Here is a 14,127-nt window from a genome sequence, read left to right as displayed (position 1 = left end):
TAGATCACAGAGGAATGTTGTGTTGTCTTCTGACTGAAACTATTAATCTTTTTTAAGTTTTATGTTTTGGCCTTGTTTTGACAGGATACATGTCGAGGGTTCTGAGGAATTACACAGAGCATGCATGTGATGGAGAATATATCTCACTGCGGTGTCCTCACAGAACAACCATCAGTATCCAGTCTTCATTTTATGGTAGGAAGGCACCCAGCCACCAGATGTGCCCGTCACGCTACGCACAGTCTCTTAAAGACCTTGAAATGGAAGATTTGTCCTGTTCAGCTATCACTTCCTTACAGGTATATATCATACTTAATTTGTAAAACCAGATACAAATTCTTACCCATCTGTTGAAGATCATAAACATATTTTGTGCTTTAACATTTTGCTCATCTTGGAGAAACCGCAGTGAACACAGGACTTAAGAAAGACATCAGAAGGTCTAAAAGAAGGCATAAAGTTGCCTGAGCAGACAAGGTGAAGGCGAATCCGAAGGGATTCTACAGATATATCAAGAGCAAAAGGATTGCAAGGGACAAAACTGGTTTTCTTGAAGATCAGGATAATAATCTATGCTTGGAGCCAAAATAGATCGGGGAGTTCTGAAACAGATTTTTTTTTTGCATCCATATTTAGACCCTAAGATCATAAGATATAAAAGCAGAACTTACTTCACCATTTCTTCATAGCTGATCCATTTACCCTCTCTACTCTAATCTCTTTCCTTCTCCCCATATCCCTTCATGTCCTCACTAATCCAGAATCTAACAAGCTCTGCCTTAAAGATACCCATTGACTTGGCCTCCACAGCCACCTGTGGCAACCATTTCCACAGATTCACCACACACTGGCTAAAGAAATTCCTCTTCATCTCCAATCTGAGGCTGCGTCCTCTGGTCTTGGACTCCCCCACCATTGGAAACATCCTCTCTACATTCACTCTATCAAGTCCCTACGATATTCAATAAGTTTCAATGAGGTCACCCCTCATTCTTCTGAATTCTAATGAGTATAGGCCCAGAGCCATCAAACATTACGATCTCTCATGGAACCCCAGATGAGAAACCCTGATCTAACGAGGGTAAGCATTGAATACAAGTAATTGAATGACCTGCAAATGGTGTTGGTGTTAATTTAGTTTTTAAGGAGAGAATAACCTTTTCTACTGCTTTTACCAAGGCAATAATATCTAGGATTCTGTGTTTGGGTATTAATTCATTTGACAAAATTTGAAATTTGATCTTGCTGACAAAATGTCACTATTTTGTAAAACAACCAATTGATACGTCAAGCCCAGCTAATTAGAATTTGAAATCAGTTTTAGTTTCTAGTTCATGCTGGTAATTGAAAAAACAAAACAAATAGAAAACATAGAAACATTTTATATTACATTTTTTCAGAGAACCCTTACCCTAATATAGGATATTGTCTTTTGCTGTGTTGAAATGTACGAATATCATTGATACCTCATGTATAAAACATTACCTTTCATTAGTAATTAAAGTATGAGCACGAAGAACTTACCAAATCAATTTCTTTGAGTGGAAACATGTTACATGTGTTTAGATTATTGTAGTTACACTGAAACGAACACACAGACGTTCAGCCAAATTTATATAGCAGTCACTCAAAGCCTAGATTTTCAGGACACATTGCTTATTTGGAAATTACAGTATGGTCCATCACTTTATTACAACTGTTTTACCGATCTCAAAACTTCACAGTAAGAGAGCCAGGGACAGAGCAAAAACAACTGCGATTAGTGCTTTACCAGAGGCAATGAGCTTATAGGTGTTCTGGATCAAGCTTATTAGTATTGAGCCCAGGGCTTACATTCATCAACTGATAAAACATGTCAGAGAAAGAAAATTAGGAAGGAGCTTAGCACTTTGAATCTGGGACAAATGAACATCCTGAGGGAATGCAACACAAGAGGGTTACCTCCCATATTTGTTAGACATGGGTCACTTCTGACAAGAAAACCTTAAAGCATAACTTTTGTAGGTATCACTCTGCCGGGCATTTAAAGCACTTCTCCTTTATCAGGATCAGAATCAGGTTTATTATCACCGGCATGCGTCGTGAAATTTGTTAACTTAGCAGCAGCAGTTCAATGCAATACATGATTATATAGAAAAAAATAAGTAAATCAATTACAGTAAGTATACTTTTGTATATTAAATAAAATATGCAAAAACAGAATTTATTATACATTAACATAAAGTGAGGTAGTGTTCATGGGTTCAATGTCCATTTAGGAATTTTGTGGCAGAGGGGAAGAAACTACTCCTGAATCACTGAGTGTGTAACTTTCCCCATACCAGACAGTGATGCAGCCTGTCAGAATGCTCTCCACGGTACATCTTTAGGCATTTTTGAGTGTTTTACATGACATTCAAATCTCTTCAAACTTGTAATGAAACATACACTGCCTTGCCTTCTTCATAGCTGTATCGATTTGTTAGGATGTGTTTTGTTTGAGCATTTTATGTATCTTTTAAGGATTCAGTTATTTAGCCTGCTAAATTTGCATGAGCAAATCTGAATGGAAAAGTTATTATGCATGAAGTTAAAAATTAAGATAACTTTGAAAGTTGTCCATAGTCACCAGAGTAAGAACATAATTTTTTTGCTGCAATCTCCTGTATAATTTCCTAAGAAATGGATTGCTTAGCGCCGGCATCTCAAGCTACTGAAAAATACCACAAATGCTGTCGATGCAAAATCCACAAAATGAAGCAGAACAGTAAATGAGCGGATATCACGGCCATCTCTGAGGCTGATGTCCCTGGTGCCGAGAACTAAGTTGCGTTCATTTGCCTCTGTAGGACAACTCACATTGTATGCGTTCTCAACAACTGATTTGCAAAGCAAATAATTTGTCATGGAAAGAGATTAGCTGCTGGATATCACAAAGATTCATAGGTTTGCTGAAAGCCTCCTTGAAGCATTGCAACATCCCCACTGACTCCTGAGAAACTTCCAGACCATGACCACTTGAAGTGGAGAAAGAGCATTCAAGATCCTGTTGAAAAGGTATGACAATAGACAATAGGTAGAACTCCCTGAACTCACTACGCAGGACCCCCTCACTCATCCTTCCCTATGCTTTGCATTAGGAAAGTAGTGGAAGTAGGGGATTCATAAACTACCCTTCCATGTGTCCTGTCAGGTACCACCTGCCCCATCTGCAATTCCTTGGCTTCATTAGCCACCTCAGAACGGGAGCAAAAGCAAGACATCATCCAATAGGCTGCCTAAGAAGAAAAGGAGGAGGAGGCAAGGATAGTTTGTCCAAAATACAGTTACACCAAGATTATTCCTTTTGGAATTCAATTACAGGTAGATTTATTGCTGTGTTTTGCATTCAGTCTGGTTAAGTTTTTCGGCTACTCCAGGAGTTCTGCCTTCCTACTCTCAAAAGACTCCAGCAGCATCAGCTGAAATGTGCGCCTTTGAAGCCATTCAAAAGGCCCTAAACCAAGGTAATTCATCCCGGAGGCGCTAGATTACTTTGTCCAGATGAACAATATCCCCTTTTGAAGTTGAGGATTCCAAAATTGTCACTGGGGCTGGCGAGACCTCAGGCAGAGTGTTTCTGAATGTAGATTAAGGTGAGAGCTACTAATGTGCACTTACAAGTGCCAGCAACTCATTGTCAGCGTTTGACACAGTCCTTGGGAATTTGAGCTCAGGTCTCCAACCCAGAGCAAAGCTGGGTAGGCCTTTATTCTGCCATGCTAATAAAGGCTGAACAGTACCTCAGGAATTGCTTACAAAGTCACTACAATATAAAGATTGCAATGAGGCTCCATTGTGCTGTCACCTTTGATAATACCACACTTTATCTCAGAAACGGGAACACCTGCTCCGTAAAAAGAGAAATTCCTGATGACTAATGACCTTTAGTAGGAGGCATTAACAGTGTTGCCTGGTCTATTTTAAGCTGTACATGAACAGAGTTTACTTTTTGTATTTAGAAATAGACTGGAAGACTCGTAATGAGTCAAATAGGCAAAATCCTGCATTTCCTCAGTAAATAAGCAAGAGAACGTTTTCGAAAGGAACTCCAGCCAGCATTCTGAAAGCAAGTGATAAAGAAGCAGAAATAAAGTGCTGATTGACATAAATTGAACATGATGAGATAAGGACATTCTTTGGTCACTTCTGACTTGTGTTCCTAATCAAGCATATATGCAGCCAAGCGTGGATCTGTGAAAATCAAAGTAAAAGTTTTATTTGTTTTTGTTTCACCGAACGAGGAAGTGACACAATTTGAAGAAACCTCTCAAGATTGACAATAATATTTTAGTCTGCCAGGTTGTTTCTAGCTGCAGGCACTGCACATCACTTTAATGCCTTGTCTGTCAGTGGTAATCCTCGCCGTCAGGCCCAGACTGTAGATCAAGTGTAGGAATGCCACGCAATCATCACTTTGTTTTAACTAACAACACATCGCACTAGCCGAATGGAGAAGGTATTCTGTATTTCTGAATTTCATCCAGGAAAGGTTTGCTATCCCTGGGGCTATCTAATATAATGCTCATTGGTATCCCTGGGGATTGCACACTATATGTTAGAGAGTATAGTCACTCTCTTAATTCTCTGATATACTTCTGCCATTTCTCTGTCTTGCCTTCTTCTGTCTGTTTCTTTCCTATTCCATTTTTCTCTTGTTCCTGTGTTCCTCACAAGTGTGTGGTGCTGCCGACAAGGATGCCTTAACCTGCTTCATTCTCCCCTCCTTTTTAATTTCTCTTAATGTCATCGTCACTTTAACCCTTCTGCCGTCACTTCCAATCTATTCCCTTCAGTGTTTATTTTAGTCAAATATGAACTTTTATTAAAAAGAATATCTGTCTCTTCCCCGCCCCCACCCCGTCTGATAAATGTGTGTTTGCAGCTGTTATCTTTTGCACGTGGGTTGTCTGTCGGTCTTTGTCTGTAGTTTCCAATTGATTCCATTGTATTTGTTGTTCTACTGTGTATGCCCGTAAGAAAGTGAATCTCAGGGTGGCATATAGATAGATGAAAAATTTACTTTGAGCTTTGAATTTTATCTCTAATTTTCATGAGTGAGGAATTATAACTTGCCTCTTATGCCTGAAAACAAAACAAACCGTAGGTCGCCTCAGAAATTCTACGGCTTTGTTTTGCAAGTTCTATTAAGATTCTATCTCTTTTTCCATCTACTTTCATTGCATTGCTGCACATTAAAGATTAGTTTATTTTTGTTCAAACCTTTTCAAAGTTAATATTTTTTCATTTGTGAGGGAAAAATTGTAAGCTCAAAAAAAATCAGAAGGCACCTAAAGTAAAATTTATGGTAACCAGCTGCTCGTCATTTGAAATTACAGGATTTGTTGTGCATCAGGTGTTAAAAACCACCGATATAATTTAGGGATGCTGCAACTACTTAAAGTCAGAATGCTTTTATTGAATATTAAATTAAATATAGTTGTCTAAATTGCGTGCTGATTTTCTGTATTTGAAGTTCTGGCCAATTCAACTCCTCTGCTGCAGGCAGCAATTTTGAATTGAATTTCTTAAAGTATATTATTCCTTTTAATGAGTTGATGCTTTTCATTTGCAGCCACTCAGGATGGTAGTTCCCATCTCTGTGTGCAATCCAGAGATCGGTTGCCAAGAATTACAGGTTTTAGTAGCACAGATTTTAATAATACATTGTTCTAGAAGGATTGAAAATTGTTGAAAATACACTCAGCATGCTCACTTCTTCAGTCATTAATCCGCTTGTTGAAGCCTGGAATCTCCATGGCTGCTTCTACTCTGCAAAGGGAGTGGCCTTGCTGTCATCAGGTATTTATTGGGTGGGTGGAGAGGGATTGTATTTTATCGAGTGCAAACAATGGGACTGTCTGGGGCATTATTTGTTATATTTGGAAATGAATGAACTCACCCTGAGTTTAATAGTACTCACCCTAAATATTACTGTAAACACCCACACTAGCCACACAGCTCAGTTCAGCTCAATCTTTTGCAACCCAGTACTAATGAACTCTAACTTTATTCTTATTTTAATTAAAGGAGATTTTATTCTGGGGCAGATTTATTTACTAAAGTGACCATGGTGAAACAAAATAATCAGTGTCAACAATGGAGATTTTTTTTGGGGGGGGATGAAGTTAATGGATGAAACAGATGAAAAGTAATAAAATAAAACAGGTTTTATTTAGTGGAAAATTAATACTGTATGGCAGACACATGGAAGTTAAGGAAATAAGGAATGAAGCAAAATATTTTATATCATCATTCTCTCAAGGCAGTAAAAGACAATAGTAAAATTGATTAATGAACCTTTTGAAACCAGGACTAAATTAGAATGTGAGCAAGAAGCTTATTAGCCTCATTGATCCTTTGCACGTTATTCAGTGTCAGCTTTGCTGGATTATAGGAACAGGTACTCAACTATGCACTCAAATTTCATAAGAATAGAGTGACTTGACTCTGATAGTGAGGGGCTGCCAAAAAAGAATATCTTAAAATATTTATTTCCTCTGTCACCTTTATGAATGCCAATGGTTTATTACTGACCAACCAAGAAAATCTATGGCAATAAACAGCCACTCTAACTCACACGCAAAATCCTCAGGATATTCCTTGCATTTCAGTGGAATATCAGCTGGGTGTTGGTTATTGCAAATACAGTGACGGCAAAAACTTACCAAATGTGCTAAATCTATTTAGCTGTAATAACTTGTAATTATGCAACATAAATATATATTCTTAAACTTGATGTTATGAATTAATTTGTTTGACCCCTCAGGGTTCAGTTACATGCACACCTTACACATTCCCTGACTGAAAAATGTTGACGTGTGCTGCAATATGGGCGCCACGGTAGCGTAGCGCTTAGCGCAATGTTATTACAGCTTGGGGTACTGGAGTTCAGAGTTCAGTTCCAGCGTCCTCCGAAAGGAGTTTGTACGTCCTCTCAGTGGAATGTGTGGCTTTTCAGAAAGCCTTTGCAAAGTGCCGCACGGGAGGCTGCTTAATGTGATAAGTGCCCGTAGTATTACAGGAAAGATTCTAGCATGGATAGAAGATTGGCTGACAGGCAGGAGGCAAAGAGTGGAAATAACGGGGTCCTTTTCTGGTTAGTGGCTGGTGACTGGTGGGTCAGTGTTGGGACCAGTTCTTTTCACATTGTACGTCAATGATTTGGATGAAGAAATTGAAGGCTATTTGGCCAAGTTTGCAGAAGATACAAAGATAGGTGAAGGGGCAGGCAGTATTGAGGAAACAAGGTGTCTGCAGAAGGACTTTGACAGACTGGTGGAATGGGCAAAGAAGTAGCAGATAGAATATAGTGCAGGGTAGTGTATGATCATGCACTTTGACAGAAGAAATAAAGGCATGGACTATATTGTAAATGGAGAGAAAGTTCAAAAATCAGAGGTGCAAAGGGACTTGGGAGTCCTCATGGAGGATTCTCTAAAGGCTAATTTGAATCAGTGGTAAGGAAGGCAAATTCATGGTTAACTTTCATTTCAAGAGGATCAGAATACAAATGTAAGGATGTAATGCTGACGCTTTATAAGGCATTGGTCAGATTGCACTTGGGGTACAGTGAAAATTTATGGGCTCCTTATCTAAGAAAAAAATGTGGCCAGGAAGGAAAGGGTTAACATATGACGAGCGTGTGATGGCTTTGGGCTTGTACTTGCTGGAGTTCAGCAGAATCGGGGGCATCTAACTGAAACCTATTGAATATTGAAAGGTGTAGAGAGGCATAGTGGGTGTGGACAGGATGTTTCCTATAGTGGGGAGTCTAGGATCAGAATTGAAGAATGTCCATTTAGAACAGAAATCAAGAAGAATTTCTGTAGACGGAGGGTGGTGAATCTGTGGAATTCACTGCCACAAGCAGCTGTGCAGGCCAAGTCTTTGGTTTTTTAAGGAGAAAGTTGATAGGATTAATCAGTGCGTTAACGGTTATGGAGTGAAGGCAGGAGAATAGAGTTGAGAGGGCTAATAAATTAGCCTTGATGGATGGTAGAGCAATCTCGATGGGCCCAATGGTCTAATTCTGCTCCTATACCTTATGGTCTTACAGTCAGTGAATGTTGTTAAGTTTTTGTGTTATCCAATTTCTTGCTGTTCTTCCACTCCTATTTAATTGAAGACAACTAAGACAGATTCTGTAGGGGTTGTTTCTAATACAAAATTAGATAAAATTACTTCTAGCTCCTTTGAGTGCTTCAGTTACTTACTGTATAAATTCATTGAATCATGAGAACTCCCATTACTATTTTAAATTTGACACAATAATCAGCCTTAGAATCTATTTTCAAAAATATCTTTGTACAGTTATAATCCAGTATATAAAGAAATCATTCATACAAGGGGCAGGATTGAGTGTGAATGATGGAAAATGCCACATTGAAATCTTCATACGTTTACCACATGTTTGAATTATCGATTAATTAATTCATATTTGTATTTAGTGTTCAGTTGCAAAAGCACATGATACTTGGGCCAAAATGTGTGTTTTGTGTTTTCTCTAGAAAATGTTGGATGAGTGCCAGGACAGAAGGAGTTGTCAGCTTCTTGTCAACAGTAGAATATTTGGGATAGATCCTTGTCCCGGAACCAGTAAATACCTCATGGTTTGGTACAAGTGCCGGCCAAGTAAGTAGCTGCAATAACACTTCTTTCAAACAGAATAGTGAAGGAATATACACAACTGAAGGTTTTGAATGTGTAACCTGCAATGTAAATAAACTAAGGATTGAAAGTAGAAATATCATTCTACTCTTTTTTTTTTGAAGTTCCATCTGTTAAGAACAAACTTCTAGATTTGTGTCAGCTATGGAGAAAATACAATTATTTTATAGAATTCTAGCATCACATCTTTGCGCTTCTAATCTTTGCCATCACCATCAAAGGTATTTTTGCTGGCTTATTCAGATGGCCTTTCAACTTAAGGGATCATGTACTCCAAGATGCCTGCTCTTTACTCTTCATTTACTGTACGCTCTTTACCAGGTGCAGGACTTGAATATTGACTACAATGTGAAATTGAAAATGTGTAAATTTAATCCTCTTTACTTGGGTTGAAACAGAGAACAGAATCTGGAAGTCCAACCAAGGTTAAATAATTTGATCTGGAAATTTATTGACTGCTAGTCTTTTCCCGGGGAATTATAAGCATTACTTACCTGACTCAACAAATCCCCTATGATTATACGACCATAACACCTAAAACATAGGAGCAGAAATAGGCCGATTGGCCCATCGAGTCTGCTCCACTATTTCATCATGGCTCATAGCTTGTTAAGCAGTCTAATGTGTGACACATTGTCAAAGGCCTTCTGAAAATCCAAGTAGATAACATGAACCGATTCTTCTTTGTCAATCTGCTTGTTATTTCTTCAAAGAATTCTAGCGGATTTATGAGGCAAGATTTTCCCTTGAGGAAACCATGCTGACTACGGCCTATTTTACCATGTACCTCCAAGTACCCTGAAACCTCATCCTTAATATTCCATAGTGATTCTTGAAAGATCATTATTAATGTCTCCACAATCTCTTTAGCCACCTGCTTTAAAACCCTGGGGTATACACTATCTGTTCCAGCTGACTTATCTACCTTCAGACCTTTCAGTTTCCCAAGAACCTTCCTCTATTTATGATAACTTCACACACTTGGAACATCCACCATACTGCTAGTGTCTTCTACAGTGAAGACTGATGCAAAATAGGCATTCAGTTCATCCACCTTTCCCTTGTCCGCCATTACTACCTCTCCAGCATCATTTTCCAGCAGTCTGATTTCCACCCTTGCCTCTCTTTAACATTTTATGTATCTGAAGAAACCTTTGGAATACTCTTTAATATTATTGACTAGCTTACTTTTGTATTCCATCTTTACCTTCTTAATGACTTCTTTAGTTGCCTTTTGTTGATTTTTAAAAGCTTCCCAATCCTCTGACTTCCCGTAATTTCAATGATATTTTTTCCACAATCCAGTAGTTTCATGGCTGCCGTTGCTTAGACGAGGTTTTTAAAAAAAATCTAATTCTTAAAATTAATTACTTGTGTTTAAAATTCATCATTTGTTGCAGAGGGAGATGAACTCCTGTCTATGAGCCACAAATCTGCTAACTTCGTTGCTAGTCTAGTAACTTAACCACAACATGATTGTACCTGAGATTTCATATACTTCTGATATCCCTAACATGGGTCTGCATTTTATGATTCATAGCTTCAGTCAGATTCATGGTATAAGTTTTAACTTGTGTGCCTCTGCTACTTTCAGAATTGAATTGGCAGGTTAGATTTCATTGAGTCATTTTTATAAGAAATATTGTTATTCTCTCAAGTTTAACGCAAATTTGATATATAAAAAACCTTGAGGGGGGAGAAGGCCCCATTTTCTATTCATGGGATTATGCAGATGATACATAGTTCTGCTTAGTGTGGCTGAAAAATGAGGTCAGTTATACGATTTATGTCAATCAGGGAAATGTTGGATGAGGAAAGCCTTGATACTTTTTACCTACTTAACAAATGCATTATTGTTGTGTATCTGAGAAACATCCGTAGAATACTCCTTCTTGACAAGTCATCATTCATCCAAAGAATTCATTTTGTTGTAATAATCAGATGACACCGGCAAAAAAAAACTAAGAAGAATGCCTCTTGTAGGACCCAATTCTTCTTTAAAAAAAGGGGTAAAGAAGCAAATAGATTTGGTATACAGTCCTTGATTTCAGGAGTTAAATGCTTCCTTTACGGCTGTACAACATTCTTACGATTGAGGGAATCTGGAGAGTTACGTTCATCTTACATCAGTGTTATTTTTTGAGTTGCCTGTGGTATGGCTGTGGGTTTTTATCTGGTTTAGAGGCATTTAAAGTAGCAATACTTCAAAGACGAACCAAAGTATACTGAGTGCAAGACAAGAAAACCATGTCCCATTTAGAAAGATCTCTGCAGTTTATTATAACATGAACCAAGATAAACAAATGGAATCAGCTTATCACATAAGAGATGTCATATTTAATTTTGTTAATGAGACAGAGGTGAAATATAACTTTTTCCAGAAGTTTCAGAATGTGTCATTTGGGTCAGTTTTGTTCCCTACTAAAATATCACTTCAAATCAATAATGCTCAAATTCTGTAATTTAAATCTATGATGTTTTCTGAATTGGTTTGGGCTTAAAATTTACTTGCATTAATTTCTTTTGCAATTTTTCAACTGGCTCATTTTCCCTTCTCTTTTAGGTTGGCCAATCACATGCAGCATTTTTAAATCAAACTAATGAGAGATTTCCTCCCAGCTGTCTTTCAAAGTAAATTTGTAGCTTGTAATATGATTCTTTAATAAAGATTTAACATTTAGGAAATTTCCCAATTTGGACTGGCCTAGGAAAAATGTTAGTTCCTTTGTTAATCACCTGCACAGCAGGGCATTTCTGTCAGTTCTCCCTCCTTGATTAATAAAGCCCCTTTATTATTTTCGTTTATCTCCTATCCAAACACACTTATCATTGGATTGCAATTTCATTTTGGGACATCCTCAGGCCTGTTGCCATTCATTTGGTAATTTGTTTTATCTCTAGAGTGGCTTCAATTAAATTTGGCCATTCATGTCTCTGTCACAAGTGCCTTTCATTTTGATGCTGCTGGAGCACGTGGCCTTTGTAATGTGCCTGTGGCACTATTTCATTACTGAAGCTAATGGCCTTTGAGGCAGCTTTATGTATTGATGGGAGGGCGCACAGCGAGACAGGCCTTTGTACCAGGACACCCTTTGCAAGGCAGGTGGGTAAATACAGTTTTAGAATGGAAAGCACAGGTCATCACCTTTGACCTCAGGGAAGCAGAACTGCATTATTCTAGAAAACCTTTCAGGCTGCGTGCACTTCTTTACCTTTTGAATATTTGGCATTCCTAATCCGTTAAAATCCATCTATAACAAACAGGCCATCATTCTTCTTACTGTTTGCTTTGGAATTTGGCAAAAAAAACGTGACCAAAGCAAAGGGTAAAACAAAAGCGAGAATGCCCACAACACAAATTAGAATGATAGATTTTCAGCTACAATTGAAGAAAACGCTCAAGTAAATGTAAGTTACATTACAATTTTGAAACTGCAAAGTCTAATATCACTTCTTTGAAATTCCCTCTTAATCCAGTTATGTTACAGGCACTGGCTTTAATCCAGAATCTGCTTTATAACAGTGTAAATCAGCAGTAATGAATCTTACTGCAGGCTTCACGTTGTCCTCTGGTAGGTGAATTGGAGCCTCAATTTATACCTTGTGGTCACCTTATTAGGCACAGGAGTGGAACCCTGTGTGTTCTTCTGGTGCTGAGCCCTTCCACTTCAAGGTTTGACATGTGCGTTCAGAGATGCCCTTCTGCACTCCACTTTTCTACTGCATTTGAGTTACTGTCACCTTCCTGTCATCTTTTTAAAAAAAAATTTAATTGAACTTTCAAATGGTTCCAGAAGGAAAAAAATTATAAACCCTTCCCCCCCCTCCCCTTAACCCCTTCCCCCAACATATCCCTGTAGAAAGAGAAAAAAAGAGGAAAAAAAAAGAAAGAAAGAAAGAAAGAATGCCTGGATATCAGAAGATCCCCACATGTTCCATGGAGTTCATAATAGCTTTAGTATATATATTTATTTCTTTCCCCAAATAACCAATAATTTTATCTTCGGAGCACCTATATATTTAATCCTATCTTTTGTAAATAAGGGTGCCAAATTTTCAGAAATATTTCATATTTTTCTCTTAAATTATAAGTAATTTTTTCAAATGGAATGCAGCTAAAAGCTATATCTATTTTCATTTTCTTAATGTATGTTAAAATTCTTTTTCTTTTCACTGGTCCATTGCCCATTAACATTAAAACTTTAAAAATTCAGTAAATTAGTCATTATTTTTAACAGGGTTACGCCAGTCTATAATAATACCTAACTTTTCAACTTTCGTAGTACCTTGGGGAATCTTTTTAAAATTCTCCGTGTTGCTATGTGTCTCCCCCCTGATTGTCCTGGCAAAGAAAGAAAGATTAAGGAAAAATAAATTATAAAGAGAAAAAAAAAACAAAATACCCTCCTACTACTGTTGTGAATAAAAACAAAAACACAACATTACCCCCCTCCGTTGTGCGGGTCATGGCAATTGCCATGATTACACACGTGAATCCTGTAGCAATCGATCCGAAGTTCCCCCAGCTCCCCCGTAACATAAAAAAGAATATATAAGAGAAGAAAAAATAATATCACTACTCTCGATTAATATTTCTCAAATTTTTACCTTTCTCCCCTGTATCATATAATTAAGAATGTATTTAAATATTCTTCTGTCCTTAAACATCCATCAACTCCATTCACTGTCCCTGTCTTCATCTTTAATCTGTTTCACTTTTAAATCTTTGGCTGTGGTTAGCGAATATTTGGGAGTTCTTGTGCAAATTCTTCCGCATCCCGATAATCAGTAAAAGATCTTCTTTTTCCGTCTTCCAAAAAAATTATCAGAGTTGCCGGGTGGTGCAATATAAATTTATAACTCTTTTCCCATAAAACTTTTTTCGCTGGGTTAAATTCCTTTTTTCTCTTCAAAAGTTCATAACTTATATCAGGATAGAAAAGAACTGTTTTCCCTGCTATCATCAATGGCCCGTTTCTCTTTCTGGCACGTTGGGCAGCCACCTTCAAGATCTTTTCTTTATCTTGATATCTTAAGCATTTTATCAAGATTGATCGTGGGTTGTGATCAACTTGAGGTCTTGATCTTAAGGCTCTGTAAGCCCTTTCAATTAACTGGGTTCCTTCTTCCATTTCCAAATTTTCCAGAATCCGTTTTTGAAAAAAATTTATTGGATCTTTTCCCTCTATACCTTCTTTAAGTCCAACAATCTTAATATTATTTCTTCTGCTAAAATTTTTAAGTACATCCTCTTTTTCCAACAACCATTTTCTTTCTGATGTCCAGGCAGAAATATTATCTTCCATTTTATTCACACTATCAATGGTGTCTCCCGTTGTTTCTTCCAAGTTTTTAATTATCTTGTCCATTTTGTCCTGTCTTTTCATCATTTTATCAAACATAATCTTCATATTTTTAATATCTTTTTTTATTACTTTT

The 14,127-nt window shown here is 37.5% G+C and overlaps 1 protein-coding gene across 1 annotated transcript in view; it reads left to right on the top strand.

Annotated features, from left to right (window-relative positions):
- The window catches only part of LOC132400540 (protein eva-1 homolog A-like), a 296,591-nt gene that overhangs the window by 103,913 nt on the left and 178,551 nt on the right, over positions 1-14,127 (top strand). Inside the window, exons 2-3 of the mRNA XM_059981585.1 lie at positions 85-299; positions 8,529-8,652. Coding sequence (XP_059837568.1) covers positions 85-299; positions 8,529-8,652 — 339 coding nt within the window. The remainder of the gene's footprint in view (positions 1-84; positions 300-8,528; positions 8,653-14,127) is intronic.

This window comes from Hypanus sabinus, chromosome 10 (genome assembly GCF_030144855.1).
Source record: "Hypanus sabinus isolate sHypSab1 chromosome 10, sHypSab1.hap1, whole genome shotgun sequence".
NCBI classification, from domain to species: domain Eukaryota; kingdom Metazoa; phylum Chordata; class Chondrichthyes; order Myliobatiformes; family Dasyatidae; genus Hypanus; species Hypanus sabinus.
The sequence above is the reverse complement of the archived record's forward strand: the minus strand, read 5'-3'. Positions and strand labels throughout refer to the sequence as shown.